General features: G+C 44.0%; 1 protein-coding gene across 6 annotated transcripts in view; it reads right to left on the minus strand.

Annotated features, from left to right (window-relative positions):
• casz1 (castor zinc finger 1) overlaps positions 1–15944 on the minus strand; it is a gene marked incomplete at its 5' end in the record, with an annotated part of 85849 nt that overhangs the window by 3819 nt on the left and 66086 nt on the right. For all 6 annotated transcript variants that reach the window (XM_079558559.1, XM_079558558.1, XM_079558557.1 and 3 more), the window contains 11 exons: positions 572–797; positions 2295–2443; positions 5380–5551; positions 6233–6431; positions 6568–6888; positions 6996–7118; positions 7252–7415; positions 8433–8496; positions 8871–9000; positions 12627–13495; positions 13988–14160. In XM_079558559.1, coding sequence (XP_079414685.1) covers positions 572–797; positions 2295–2443; positions 5380–5551; positions 6233–6431; positions 6568–6888; positions 6996–7118; positions 7252–7415; positions 8433–8496; positions 8871–9000; positions 12627–13495; positions 13988–14160 — 2590 coding nt within the window. The remainder of the gene's footprint in view (positions 1–571; positions 798–2294; positions 2444–5379; positions 5552–6232; positions 6432–6567; positions 6889–6995; positions 7119–7251; positions 7416–8432; positions 8497–8870; positions 9001–12626; positions 13496–13987; positions 14161–15944) is intronic.

Genomic DNA, 15944 nt, shown 5'->3' on the forward strand with positions numbered 1-15944 from the left:
AGAGACACGGTGACCAGAGAGGGTGGTGGGTCACACGGACAGAGGGGACACACGCGCACCCACAAATCCACAGACACAGGCACACGGACGGGGATGGGAGGTAGAAAAGGCAAAGATAAAAGATAAGAGAATGATACAAAATGAACCCCATTCAAGACAAATTACCCAAACACCAGCCAAAACCACATGATGACAATAGTAGTAGATCAAATATTGGCATGTGAGATGTAAGGCAGGAAACAAAGCAGAGGTAAATACAACAAGATATTAATATCACGATGAAAAACCCTTTGTAATCTATGCGTTTAGCCCCAGGTCGGTGAAACTGCCCGAATAAACAAAATGCCATGGGGATGTTTTCAGGCCAGTGGACAGTGTAATAATCGACAATGGCCGAGAGTGCAAAAAAGGATGCTTTATGAGACTATCCAATAAAACAGTAATGAGTTTACATTTTGGCTGATGTGTCATTGTGCTATTGATTCAAGTGGAAGTAAATCAAAAGCGTGATTGAAGAAAGCATGGAATGGCAATCACCCTCATAATGTTGATATTTCAGTGGTGGGCATACCTGTTGGGGAGGCGTCATTGCCCACAGGTGTGCTGGTGCAGCTGCGGTCCTGGTTGGAGGACTCGGAGGACAGACCCAGAGGACTGCCCCCGGTGTAGTCCACATAGTCCTCGGTGTCGTCCATGGAGGTGTTAGAGAAGCTGGCCGTGAGGCTCGTCTGGCTCATGATTGGACCGGACACCAGGTTGGAGGAGTGTTGCATGTCCTCCACTCTGTGACCCAGTACCTACAAAACAACAAAAGAACTTTGATTAGATAAGTGCATTCCAACTATTCTGATGATTTTTTAGTTAGTAAATGGCAACAAATAATCAGCATTTGAGTGTATGACCGGGGTGTCCAAACTTTTTTCACTGAGGGCCACATACAGAAAAATGTACAACAACAACTGGGCCGCACTCAGTAGAGGTCAGATATATAACTTCACCTCTATTGTATGAAAGTATGTATGTGTGATATTGAGGCGGAGGACAGGTCAGAGTTCTATGGAAGAATTTGCCTTTTAGCTGTGGAAATGCAGATGTTTCAGCCTGCTTTTCGGACCACAATATTAATATGGCAAATCTATGCACCCAATCATACATATAATACTACAGGGTTGAACATAACATGGATTGTCTCTCCCAAAGAGTTAAATAGGTCATTTGGCAACCTAGAGCAGGTTATGTGCACAGATTTATAGAGAGTATCAATAACATTGTAACACCCACATAACAATAAACATTTCTTCAACAGAACCAGGTAAGAAAAAAAAGTGTTATTAATGTAAGCATGACCTATAAACCACATAACTTAAATTTGATACATGACCTAATACATACTTTACGTTATGTTAATTCTTCCGTAACATGGATCTTGATATGTTTTACGTGGACATGGTGCAATTGCCAGTAACTTTCACGCTTTCCTGCCACTATCCAGGTGTGTTTTCCTCATAAATGTTTTTATAATAATCAAATTAGGCAATAACTCAATCTTTTCTGCTCGCACGGAAAAGTACTGACTGACACCTCCAAAAATAAGAACAAGTTTTGTGAAAACAGGTGTTGGTTTCTGGCAAACAACCAAATATTTGCAGACAGTGGCAGAGGCAAGAAGGAACAAACGTCATACTTCTGTCATTATAGGGTGACTTTGAATGGAAAACCAACAATGAGAACTAGTAAATCCACATGTTTTGATGTATCTGGCTTCGCCCACTAGAGGTTATGTTCTGAAATAAGGTACACCCGGCTGTGAAGTATGACTGAAGAATGTCATGCACGGATTACAGTTGACTGGTGTGACCGGATTTGAGTGCCAAATGTCTGCTTTTTCTAACTGCATGACTCATGTGAGAAAAAGCACAAAAAAAACAATACATTGACATTTAAAAAAAAAAAAACTTTAGTGTCTGAATTTTCTGTTTGACTTTGGTGTTTTGTTTCAGCTTTTCCAAATTGCAGTGTGTTCGGTGAAAGCTGTTGATGTTACCATTAACCTACATAGGAGTTGTTGTTTAAAAAAAAAAAAGGCGGGGGGATAAAATGGCTGACAATAGGCAGAGGGCGTGTGAGGTACTTGGCTTTGTTTCCAGATGTTTCCATAAACAATTCAACACCTGTTATAGTTCCCCGAGGTGCGCAGCCCATATTTGGAGATAATAACCCTCTTTTTTGAGAGCGGCATGTGTCACTGGAGGCTGTTTGTCTGTTGTACGCTGCAGTTTTTAAACATACTGTACCTGGGAAGGGACTCGGTCGAAGTTCTTGCCCAGCATCCGCCTCATGTGCTTGCGAGCGTGTGAGGTCATCTGGTGCTTGAGCAGGAAAGAGAACTGGCAGCCCTCGCGGATGCAGTGGAAGTGACTGTTCACCTGGTTGTACTTGCAGCCTGGGGGAAGAAAAGAAAAATACAGATTCACAATTAGCCATCAAAGCAATCCAATCATGCTTTTGCTGTATTTGCAATTACAACTTGTCGTTTTTTGTAATTATACTTATTTATTTTATACTTTTTGGGAGAGAATTGGCTGAATCAACTCAGATATGAAAAATAAAGTCAGGCTAAGCTTAGTAACCTTCAAGAATAAATTTCAAGGTTCATTTGGTCAGACACTAGAATTAGAGCTGTTGAATTCTTTTACCTTTACATGTTCAGCCGCTAACTGTGGGCCATCCTCAGAAGAATCACTGGAACGCTGTGACGTGTCAACAAACATCAACATCTCTAATTCGAGTCTGTGACCAAATGAACCTTGAAAGTTATAAAAGTCAGGCTGTTGCTCGATTCTCACGCTGGCTTCCTCTCATTACAAGTAAAAAGGTCAAGACACCACAACCATAAAACTAAAAATGATTCAAAGGCTTATATCCACTGAAAACTTTAGTATTTGACAGACTGAGCAAAGTTTAGCACACTGGGTTGCTTGAAGTAAGAAATAAAGGCTTCATAAATAAAGCTGCCTTGCCTTGCATAATGTAGTGTAGTGTAATCTTTGCTTATTCTTAATTCACAGCCATCTTTTCTTGGAACACTGTTGTCTCACTCTGTACCACTGTGCCTATGCATTAGCTTCTGCGTGAGTGGTTATTAAATTGAATCCGAAGTGAAATATTAGTATTTTCTGTGAGTTGGTGACTAAAGAGGGGATTGCGTTTCCCAGTGTTTGTGTAGTGTGTACATGTAGGAGGAATATTAGATCACTGCAGTGTCACACTGAGAAGTCAGGCCTTCTCTGCACTAAACCTGTGGAACTCTTTTATTACACTGACATGCTTTATTCAATTAGGAATTTACATAAATAAATTCTCATTTTCGGTGGGCCAATAATGCGCACACGCCCCTGCAAACCAAAGTAAATATACAATTATTACCATATTAAATTCATTTTTCAAAGTATCTCCATTGTCATTTTTGCCTTTTGTTCTCCCTCAGTCTGCGCACTATTCGCCTATCCGTTTTCCCCTTGTTTTAAGCGCCGTAGCTCTAATTGCTTTATGATTTCAAATTAAATGAATGTTCCGTTTTGAGCCTGTTAATCAAATACCATTATATAAAAGCAGGCAGAAATAATTGAAAGAGTAACATGCTGGGCAGGTGCTAGCATGTCAGTAACCATGGCGCCCGCTTTAGTAGCACAAACAGCCCTGTGTCATCAAATCGCTGTGGCTCCAAACGCCGCAAGTTGAGCAAATAATGTTAACCCCCCGTGACACGCAGGCCCTTTGTTTTGACCCAATCCAGGTAGCATCATTGGCCGCATTCAATTTAGTGCCGCTGCCATGGATACTGGCAAGCCATCAATTTTTTATGACTGTAGTGCTAGCAATCCTAATCCTCTCAAACAATACCCCTGGCAGATCAGGCTGCGGGGACAAAAAACAGCTGTTTCGGGCCTGCTTTTTTGTTTGCTTTGTTTTTGAACTCTGAAAAGCTTGTGTAACCGACTGAAAAAAAAAAGAGAGAATGGAAAAAAAATATGCATCACTTTTAATTCATTTGGATGGCAGCGGTGGCGGAGAGGCGCAGCACCGCAACATAAACAGGCTAAACCAGACAAGCCGGATAATTAACAAACACAAAGCTAATTGCTCATTTCTGACAGGGGCAAAAAGGAAGAAGAAAACAACCTGGATGTGATTGCCCCCGTTGACGTTACTCATATACAGAGAGAGGGAAAGAGCGAGGGAGAGGGGAAGTCTACCTTAGGGACTTTGGGGTGTGCCATTGTGCATATGCAAAAGACAGCAGCCCATACCTATGCGCTCACTGTTTGCCAACATGCAGCAGGTTGCACCCCATTGGTAAACAAAGAACATATCCTCTTACAACAGGCATGAAAAATCAATTGTTGCCTTAAGTACATCATTCTAGACTTTAATCCATGGTTCCAGTGCAATTCACCAAGACCTGTGTGGTAAGAAACCTGGACAATTGTATAACCAGGCGTTGTTGTTGTTGAAGTCGTGGAAGTTGAATCCGATCCGGAAGTTATAAACTCCTGGCTCCTAGACGCCTGGCTCCCCGCCCATTGACTCACATTTTAATAAAAGGTAATAATATACACAAGTCAATATTAGCTTTCCAGTTACAATTCTGGTGTTGCTGTCTTTATTTGAACAATGAGGCTTCGCGAGGCTAATGGTTTCCAGGGCATTGCTCGGTTTTAACCAATGTCACAGAAAAGTAGTAAGCTGTAAATCGAATCAATATTCACTGCTTAAAGGAGACATGTCATGAACGTTTATCTAGTCGTGGTATTTTGTTTCATTGGCGTACTTTTGAGTAATCCTGTTCACCTTTGGCATTTCCTCTTTCACTGCTGAAGTGGTTCAATCTGTCTTTCCTAGATTTCCTAGATATTGTCCTCCATGTCTTCCTCCACATTGTCCTCCACAATCCATCACTGGCCCATGCTGAGCTCAAAGTGTGTTCCTCACAGCGCCATTGATTTGCTAGCATACCATTAGCAGACAGTGAAAGCTTGTTTTCACTGTTTATAACACGCCATTCCCACTTCTACATGCAGAGGGCGATCCAGGCCAGGCCAAAATCCTAACCACTCATACCCTACTGTCTTTTCTTTACATACATCGTTAAATAATTTCAAATAGTACAACATGAAATATCAATGCTGAGGTGCCCAATGCCTTAATTATGCATGATATGTCCACTTAAGTTGAGCTTGTCCCGTTTTGCGCTTCCCTCGCCCCGCCCGTTTCTCCACTAATGGCATTGTACTTTCACCACGACGGACAATACCGTTATTAGGTTAACTATTTTCAGTAATGAAAGAGTCTCTGATGCATGTGTGTGTGTTATCTTACCCAGACGCCCGCACTCCTCTCTCTTGGTGAAGTACTTGAATCCATTGGCCGCGCGGCGCTCTGCCTTCTCGTGCTTCTTGACGTGCCAGGGCAGTTTGGTGGTGATGTTGGTGACGAAATAGCAGCCGGGCCGCAGACAGTGATAGTGGCCTCTCATTCTGAACTCGCAGTGCTGTGGACCAGACGCATCATTTCAATTTCCTGAGTCAGGCGTGGTGAGTGTGTAAGCCACAGCGGCTGATTAACTGTGTTTGATGTCTGTGTTCAAAGTTTCACACAAAATAATCCACACCTCGCAATCCTCTGCTCCCCTCATCAGACACATATGACTGGACCGCTCCTCTGCTCAGCCCCATCTGTCTGCCCCCCCCTGTCCCTGTGGACCGGCCAAATAAGATCTGTGTTTCTGAGCTGCCACGGAGAAGGAGGGGCCTTTTGTGGAGGGCTGATTTTCGACACATTAATGAATTCATTTAAACGCTTCTCCAAATACGAGCTCATGAGAGCAGGCACGGGCTGCCATTTAGGTTTCATTTACGGAGCATTCCCCTGATTTTTGCCCTATTCCAGACAGCCTTGTTTACTGTGCCACTGACAATGATTTATTGGGTAATATCAACTAAATTGGCCTTTTCTGAGAGGAGAATGCGGCAGTCAAAATGACATCATTGACATATAAACAGGCATTACTGGGGTGAGTCGACTGTCTTTTCAGCGGAGATGGAAGACAGGGAGCAGTGCTTGTGAAAGCCTTGAGTCAAATAAGCTCAAATGCTGCTCTAATAGATAGCATACTTCACAGTGGGAACGTGTGGAGCTGACAGAAAGTGATTCAGCTCAGTGAAGGGCTCACCTGGTTAGGGCACAGACACTGCAGAGAGTAGTAGGAGAACTGGTCCCTCACATTCACCAGGTTGTTGTTGGGGTTGATGTGGTCTAAGCAGTGGGACTCAGCCTTCCCAGATGTCTTACATACATACTTGCAGTTCCCAAACAAGCAGTGGAAGTGGAACTTATTTGAGTATTTACAGTCAGTAGCCAAACAGGGGTCACTAGTAAAAAACAAACAAGGAAAAATGTTAATACAAAAGTTTCAAGAAAAAGGCCAAAGTTAAAGAATGCAGATCATAAACCCAGTCACAAAGTTCTGTATCAACCTGATAATGAGATCACAAATTGTTTTCTTACTTTTCTTGGAATTGCAGGAAGCCAGGTTTGACCTGTGGCTTTGCGTTTTCCAGTGAGGTGGTGGGCAGAGGAGAGCTGGCCGGTAGAGTGGGCATCGAAGCGGGCATATGAGGGATGGCTCCGGTCAGCTGTTTCCATGCCAACATGGAGGGAGGGGGTGAGCTATAGCCCCCTGAGGAGCTGAGGTGTGACACATCCACAGGGTTGTTATTGGCCATGGACACTGGAGCAGCCGGCTGCAGTGGGTTGCCCTCTCTGGACTCTTTGGTCTCACCGTAGGAGCCTTCCGACTTCACTTTCAAAGTAGCCCGGAGGTGAAAGCTGCCGAAAAAAACAGGAGCTTGTTCTTATATACAGCTCTATAAATCTCACTCTCAAATGTAGATGGTGGGGTGTTTTTCCTGATCATGACTTGGGGTGGCACTCACTTAGCGTGTTTTATGGCCCCGTCCACAGTGCTGAAGAGCGCCCCGCAGTCCTCCACCATGCAGTGGAAGTGCACTTTATGAAGAAAGTCGCACTGCGCCTCACAGTAGTCCTCAGTGTCAAACCTGGGTATGGACAAAGACTGTCGGTGTGATCTACACGTTTAAAGATGTGTTTTATTATGGTAGAAAATGTATGAATACTGACTACAGGACAAGTGTTTCAGGTTTTGTCCCATTGATGTATGATGCATCGTACCTGCGCAGGTATGTCCTCCAGATCTCATTGGGCTTTTCAGACATGGACCTCCTGAGCACTTGGTTCAAATAGTGTCCTGCCTCTGACTGCTCTGCCCTGTGGTTTCCATCCATCTCAGCTTTGATATTCATTGCATTGTAGAGGGCGGGGTTCACCTGTGTCATCTAAAAACACACATTTGAGCCACAGTTAGTCTTGTCTGAGAGGTTAAATTTGTCCAAATGTGTGTGGGCTCAGAGAGCTGGAGAGAGAAGAAAGCCGAGGCACATTTGCAAACACCCAGACAGGAGCTTGACTGCAGGCCAGGCCCGTTTGCCAAGTGTCCTGTGGGATTCTCTGCGCTGCGCTCTTTTATGCGGCGTGTGGCAGAGTGACACAAGGAGCTGTTGGACGAAAGGTCTTCAAGCACATCCTGTCTTTGTGTTTGCTGACCACTGAGTCGTCCCAGAGAGAGAATAAACAACAATGTGGGGATTTAGCCTGACATCAAAGTAAATGGGTACTGACCTGACACATTTAGTGCAATATATACAACCACAAATTGACTGGAATATTGGGTCATCATAACTTAAAATAAGGCATTTAGTGTAAGACGATTATTTGCCGAAATATTTATGCATTCATCCAAATGACACTGTGACTCATAGTAAAGTACACCATGAGTCTACCCATGTCGATAACAAACTGCTGTAAAACCCCTGAGTCATTTTCAGACATCAGGTGATTTGATTAAAAAAAAAACCGTCCATTTTAATCTTCAAGAAAAACACGCATTTAAATTTCCATACACCGACACTTAGAGCGCATAATAAATGATGGCCATGGCAGCCAGTTTTTTTCCTCGACGGACTTTTTAATCAAATAATTTACCAGGTCTATAAATAAATGTAGCATAAGGTCGGGAAGAGAAAAGGATAAAGGAGGAGGAAAAATGGACGTCGAGTTCAAAACAGCTCATCAAAAAACAAACATCTCGATATATCTGGCATGGCACCCAGCTACTGCTTCATTATATTAATTTGTGAGAGGTGCAGCGAAAATTACGCCATATGAAAAATGGCTGGAAAATTTAAATGATACAAACTCATCTTATTAGCGGTGAAACATTCAAAAACAAACAGGCCCCTCCGTGTGCCGCTAATTTGTCTTGGGATGAAAGGCGTTTGATGGATGCATCTTACCTTATTCATAAGCGAGGATAAAAGAGATGTATTCCCCGGTACGGCGTGTCCGTTTGATTCATTACTGGAACAAGTCAAATGAACAATGTTTAGTCAAGATTTGCATGAGAAGAGTAAATATTACTATTTATCACGCGAGGTTTGCCTGTATAATGAAGAAGAAAAATGCTGTCTTATAAAGAAATAGGATCTACAGTAAGCACAATCTGGGGTTTATGCATTACATTTTTCAGAAAAGTGAACAAAAGCGATGAATTTTTAATGGATGTATGCATAGTAGATTTTTGATATATGGCAGCAAACTAAATGGATAAAAATGACTTTTAAAATCACAACAAAACCCACTGAAGCTAATTTATCACATGAATATTCTGCCAACACTGTGTGTACATTACAGTCATATCCCTCATTGAGCCTGTCTGACTATATAGTAAGTACCTGTGGTCCTTCTTGCTGAGGTCCAGACTGTGCTCCTGGGCAGAGTCCAGGGACCCTGCAGACCCCGGCTCTACAGGCTCCTGCTTCACTTGGACCAGACCGTACTGGCCTGAATGAGGCTGGCCATTCCCTGAGGAGAGAGACAAGCACAACAAAGTTATTGTTGGTCAGCATTATTACCCCTGATGAGATCTAATGTGACTTCTGTCCTGGCCCCAAACAAATACTCCCAGTGATAATTATTGTGAAATTATGTCAGGCCGTCAAGGCTTTTAAACTGTGATTGAGGGGCGGTAGATATGAGGGAAAAAGACGGGGTTTTCTGCAGCACTTGTCACAACTCATTTGGCGGGCTGCCTCTTAACTGGTCATTAAGTGAGATGCTAATGCTGAGGGAAAGTGGCAGTCTCAGATTGGACGGCCCCCCTCCCTCCCACCTTCCCGGGCTCGGCGTTGGCCTGACAACGGTGCCACTGAGCGTACCCACAAGGAACAGGGCGCCATGTCGGTCAGATTGGAGCTGACAGCCAATCAGATTGGTTCAAATAGCGTGACCTCTCAATCACATTCTTCTCCAAAGAGGTATTCAGAGGACAGAAGATTAAATAAATAAATGCCAGGCGGACGGTGTGCGGGAGAAATGCTGACAGGAAGGTGAATGTGGCCCCACCCCAGCAACCCCCCGAGGGACTAAAATATTCATTTGTCCCGAGGCTACAGCGCAAGATGGTCCCAGCAAACCCTCTTAAGCCATAAAAACAACAGCGGCATGATTGGTTTGGTCAAAAATGTGTTGTTTAATAATGAGTCCAGTGCTGAGGGATTGTGACAAGGTCGTGTCCTGAGCAGAGAGTGCCCTTGGCCCTGTGGAGCCCCTCTTTGTTTCACTCTCTCAGGGCAGCCCGAAATGTAAAGAGGGGGCTTAAGCAGAGACACTCCCCCGCCCACTGCCACAAAATGACCCAGAGACATATCAGGCCGAACACGAGCAGAAAAGTCAGACTTGGGCCTTGTCAGCTGAAAGCGGTGAGATCGAGAAGTGTCAGTGTCAGTTCACTTTGACAATGGGCTGGGGGCGGGGCCAAAGAAAACAACTAAGTGCAGTATTTTGATTTGAGGTCAGTTTGTTTCTTCCCTCCCCCCTCGACTCCTTGAGAGCACCCAAATGTAACCAGTCGTCGCACAAACGCTTCCTTGTCATTCACAATTAAATCAGCTTTGACCCAATCAGAGCATGTTATATAAAGAATATCGTATCATTCAGGAATAATATCTCATGGTAAATTCCCTGGAAAGTATGGTAATTACGATTCGATTTGCAATTCAAGATTTTGTTAACAGTGCGCACTTTAAACATGCCCAGGAGCATTAACATTTGAGAGAAAACTAGAGTATGAACTAGAACATGCTTGTAGAGATATGAAGACTCCAGGACATTGTACTGCCTAAACAATTGCAGTTTTTGTGACTTTGCAATTCAATCAAAATCGCAATCGTTAATGGTCGCAGTAATAATCAACTGGGTAGGCCTTCGTTATATTATGGCCATCCTGGATAAAGCTTTCCTGAAAAGCAGCTGAATTGGAAGTGCAAATGCCTCTCGGTCTATTGTCCATAATATTCTTTCTCCACTTTCCAAACAAGGAGAACAAATGAGTTTGACTCAAAGCAGCTTCTTTCTGGAAATTATCCAGGAATAATGTACCAGGCTGTAATTACTGTGGATAAGATACAGCGCTGGGGAAAGATCATTTGTACTGTGTGTCTAATTAGTAAACCCTTCAGATGCTCCAATCTTGTGGAAAAACACTTAGGGCCAAATTGGAGCGGAACATTAATAAGAAAAACTAAAGAAATATCTCAGAAGCCGAAGGAGGGAAAATATTAAATGCACAATTGGCTAAATTTGCAGCAAGGTTTTTCAACCTCGTGAAAAATAGCCACAAACACTGACATTTCTCACACCTTTTCAAGAAGCGCAAACCACATCCTTCTTCGAAATAACCCGAAATATCCTGTTCACACATTTTAAAGGCAAAAATACACGACATCATGAGAAACATCTACCAAACACGAGAGGTGCGGTGCATATTTGAGTGGATGTGGGGTTGGCGGGGTGACACCATCTGTGGAGGCCCATCCTCCAACGGGATGCTACCCTGTTTGGAGGGTACCTGCTGTAGCCCAGAGGTGGAGCACAGCCTGACAGCTCTACACCGCAACACCACAAGGAATTCTAATCCTTCCAATTCCCAACATCCGGAATTTTACCCCCCCCCCCCCTTCCCTCCGTAAGCTCCCCCCGCCCCTGTTCCCAAACCCACCTGCTCAGCTTTCGAGCACGCTGTGTAACGGCACAGCGGGGTTTCTCAAACTATGGTTCCTCTGGTGGAACTCCTCTGCGGTCCTTGTCTTTGTTTAGAGACAGTCTTTAATTGATGTATGTATTTGTCTTTGTTTAGAACTACTCAAGACATGGTTTAGACCTGGTTTAAAACTGCAGGGTTTGATAAAAAAAATAAAAAATAATAATAATAGTCTGTGGGGCAGGTAAAATGTTGAAATGCAGATCTTCAATTTATGTTGTTCTAGTTCAAGAAAGCACCTATTTGTGACACTGGATGAGAATAAACATCAAAATAAGTTTTTAACATAGTATTGAGGTTTTTCTATGCGCCTTGACACTTATCATCTTAGTCAAATATATAAATGTGTTTGATGATCCAAAACATTTAGTTGTGACAAATATGCAAAACTATAATAATTTCAGAAGGATGCAAATGTGCTTTCTCTGCAGTGTATTCGCATTGTTCGTCGCAACGAGATAAACCCAGACAAGCCAATTACCTCTGAAACGTATGAGAATTCTGTTTATGCTAAATAGTTGTTGACATGTTTAGTGGAAACAGACGCTTTCCAGAAATTCAACTTTGCAAATGCATGGGAGCATATTGCATCGAGTTGTTTCTGCCTGAGCGCTTTCTATTTTTTTTATCAGCCACACGAAGAGGATATGGGGCAAAAAAAAAATATTTTGTTCTCACAATTTTCCGAACTTAATTTCATTCCACCTCCATTTGGCTGGAACGGCGCAGCGCACAGATAAGAGAGCAATGATGAGGAAACATGTTCGACACAGGCCCCAGGAGCCCCCCACTCGCGGCATCAGAGGAGACTTTTACAGGCTCTACTCTTTCCCCTGTCAGCGCATTTATCTCCAAATGGATTGTGGCTATCTAACAAACGATCAACACAATAACAGCAGGCCCGCAGCGGAGGAGAGGACCGTGCCTCCGGTGTGTCCCTGTAAGCCTGAGAGGGCTGGCTTTTTCGTCTGGCCCCGGCTCTGAGCACTCGCTGTGGGATCGTGGCAGCGAGGATGACCCCTGAGTGCACTCTGGAGCAGGATGACAGGGAGAGAGAGAGAGAGAGAGAGAGAGAGAGAGAGAGAGAGGAGCAGCAGGGAGGGGGCTGACACTACACTGACAACATGCGCTGGAGTTGTTTGAGATTGAGATTTTGGACATTCTGAACGAAATAATCAACAGTTTGTTCAAGTTCAAGTCCAGGCAGTTTGTGTCTATCCTATAAAGTTGAAAAAACTGCATAAAGACGGAAGCGAAAGCTCTGATTTTCCCCTTGGGCTTTATAGATGCTCTAGTCTAACTTTCTTTATGTAGAATCAACTGTATTTCAACATATTTCTCATTCAAGTTTTCTATCAAATGTTCAAAATGAAAGAGCTGATACACTAACCTGTGTCAGAGTTGTTGGGTTTGAGCGCAGCAGCAGCCAGCCTGGCCATCATGGGTGATATGACACCTTTGCTGGCTGAGATCTTCTCCATGATGGAGGCAGCGGAGAAGGAGGTGGGGGTTGAGGCCATGGCTCCGTCAGCTCCAGCGCTGGAGTAGCTCTGGCTCAGAGTGTCAGAGGGCATGGAGTGGGCCCCTGAAGACGCCGTGGATATGAGGCTAGCAGCAGAAGGAGGTGGCGGTTGGAGGGGTAGCCTGGGCATGAGGGGGAAGAATGGGTTGGGAGCACCGAGAGTGCTGCTGGAGAGGGCCAACGCCACGGGCATGTTACTGGGCAGCGTCTGGGACAGGAGGCTGCTCATCCTCTGACTCGCCGCGGCTACCATGTTGGAGGTGGACTTGAGGGCGTGGCTGGAGGGTGAGGAGGACACAGAGGTGGTGGGCGTGGCCATCATGTGCTGTGCTGTGGTGGACTGCGTGGTCGGAGAGGCGCTCAGACTGGAGTTCTTGCTGCTGATGGCAGAGAAGTCAATGAGGTCATCATTACTGGACTCCTCCGGTTCATCTTTGGCCGTCATGAAGGAGGTGGAGGTCAGGCCCAGAACGCCCGAAGAGCGGATGTGGCGGCGCTCGTGTTTGCGTTTATGGGACGTCATCTGGCTGGTGGAGGTGAAGGTGAAGCCGCAGCCTGAGCGAATGCAGTGGAAGTGATTGGTGGCCTTGCTGTAGACACAGCCCTCATATTTGCACTCCTCGTACTTGTAGAACTTCTTGAAGCCATCTTTGGCGTACGCGTCATCCTTGATGTGATAGCTTTTGTGCTTCTCAATGTCACACTTGTTCTTAAAAGTGAAGGTGCAGCCTGGACGCCTAAAAGGACCAGAGCAAACAGAAAATGATTAGGGCCCATGCAGTGGTTTGGTGCTGCTGAGAGAAATGGACTAAGATAACTTTGTAATCCATTAGAAGGGCACAGTCATAACACAGGCTGCTGTAGTGGCCCACATATTGCCACCTGTATCCACTGCCAGAGGCACGCAAAGAGTTTAATGAATCAAACCAAACAAGTGCCACTGATGAAGATTTACTGGAGCAAGCCTCCAAAAACCAAAATCTAATACAGGGAGTTGGAAAAAAACATTAATTCTTGAAAACATTGCAATACTTTTTGGAGGTGTACCAAGTTGATATTTTGATTATTTGAGCAAAATACAGTGACAGTTGATTATTGGATGAAGTGATTTCCATAAGCTGGCATGCAGCGGTGTCTTAGATTATAAGAGCAGTTTACCTTTTATACAATGTCCTACCACTAGCACATTCGATACGCGCACATAGCTTGTATACATGGAGACTCCTGACCTGCAGTGGAAGTGGGTGGTCTTCTGCCCGTAGAACTGGCAGCCCACAGTGCCGCAGTCCTCGGTGGCTCTGAACCTCTGGAAACCGTCGTTTATGAGCTGCGCGTTCTTCTTGTGGAAGTTCTCATGGGTCATGACATCGGAGGTGCTGGTGTACACTTTGCTACAACCCACCTGCACAAAGCAAATCAGGAGCGCATCAAGGCCTGCTGCAAGAGTGTGAATGTTTCACTTTGCAATCATGGTTGGAAACAAGAGATCTGATATTGGGTATATGCAGTGCATGGCTAAGTGTGGTTACAAGATTGCTGTAGTGGCCTAGAAATGAGTGGAAGAAGGTTGTTTTCTCACGTAAACTGATGATTTTGATGATGCATGTCAGAACAGAGCTTTCCACGTTTTTCGTTCTTACAAAGCCTTTGCATCAGCCATGTCGGCACAAAATGGTAAAGTACCCAGCTGGCAAAACTGCCCATAGAAACTCATATTTTGAGTATGAGGCGCTCACCACAAAGTTACTGTAGCTGGTTTCGGAGGATGAGGGGGAGACAGCACAGTTAGATAAATCTACCGTGGAGCCTAGAGCCAGCAGCAAGGTGGAAAAGACAGCTAATGTTTGAATTAAAAGCACAAAGTGTATATCATCCCTGGCGTTTTTCCTGCACACAAACGGGGCAACTTCTCCATATTGAGTCAAACAATGGAAAAAATGCAATCGTGGTTTTTTTTTTTTTTTTTCCTTTTCGTCATAAATCAAAAGCACCGGTGCCAACATCTGCAGGTTCTCAACGCAGTTAAAACAAGCCCTGAAATGTCCTAATAACAATTACGCAGTTAGAAAGGTTTAAAAGGAAAATTTATCTCTGGTCCTCTTCTGCTCTCAGCCCGTGACACTTTTGAAAATAAGCAGATGTAAAAAATTAAACAAATCCAGCGGGTGAACGATCTTCACAGGCCGCTTGGTACTAAAAGATGAAAAATGTGTGGTGCGCATAAACATCTGAGCGAATTTTATCCATGCCAATTAAGGAGCGAGAGAGGAGACGATATGAGCCAAAGGAGTTGCTCATGCCGGTTTACCATTTTTCAATTTTCCTGTATTTACTTAAGGCCAGAGCATTGGTTGAAATGGACAAGGTGTGAAGTGTCACTGCTTTTAGGTGTTCCCCTTGAGCCATAGTGCCACCCAGAAAAGTGTTTATAATATGGAATAGACAACCCAAATCTGGACATGCATTGCAGTCTGCTGTCAGGGTAAAGGGGCCTATAGAACATAAGGGAATATTAATTGAGCAAACTAGCAATTGATTCTTTTTTTCCCCATATTAATCAAAATATGGTATTGATTTCCCAAAATGGGGCTTGTGAGGCCCTGAACTTGATTTCAGGATGCAATAAAATATATTTTTAACAATATTACAAAATTGTTTTTTGGGGGGTATAACTAGGTTATTCAAAAGCAGTACAAAGTAACTTATGCCCCTAGAGGCCATAAGCGCCACTGCAGGTGTCGTAGCATGTTCTGTTTTTTTACTCATTATTTATCCGTGAGAGTAAATGCTACGCTGACAGAAAAGACAAAGGAAGAGAGGGATATTGTACATCCAATTTACACAATGGAGATCCTTTTTTAACTCAAACTTGGCTGTAAATACTGTTTAAGTGGTGCTAGCCCGCAGATAGCTTTGCCCGTTAACCGGGTAGCTTCTTCTTCGTGATTCTATTAGTGAGTATTGGTGACTCTGACACGGTGGCAGGGAAGTTGCAATTGTGGTTTTCTGGCCAAAAACACCAGAGGGAGATGAAAGACCCCCTAATCATCCCATCAGCATTTGTATTAACCCCAGAGGGACTACGGAAAGGATTTATTAAGATAAACAAGTTACTTAGTACGTTGTTACTTGAAATGATTACAAGCATATTTTACATTTTACAAAGGGGTGTCTCAGGTTGTTCGC

Source organism: Gobius niger (genome assembly GCF_951799975.1).
Source record: "Gobius niger genome assembly, chromosome: 6".
In the NCBI taxonomy this organism is placed as follows: Eukaryota; Metazoa; Chordata; class Actinopteri; order Gobiiformes; family Gobiidae; genus Gobius; species Gobius niger.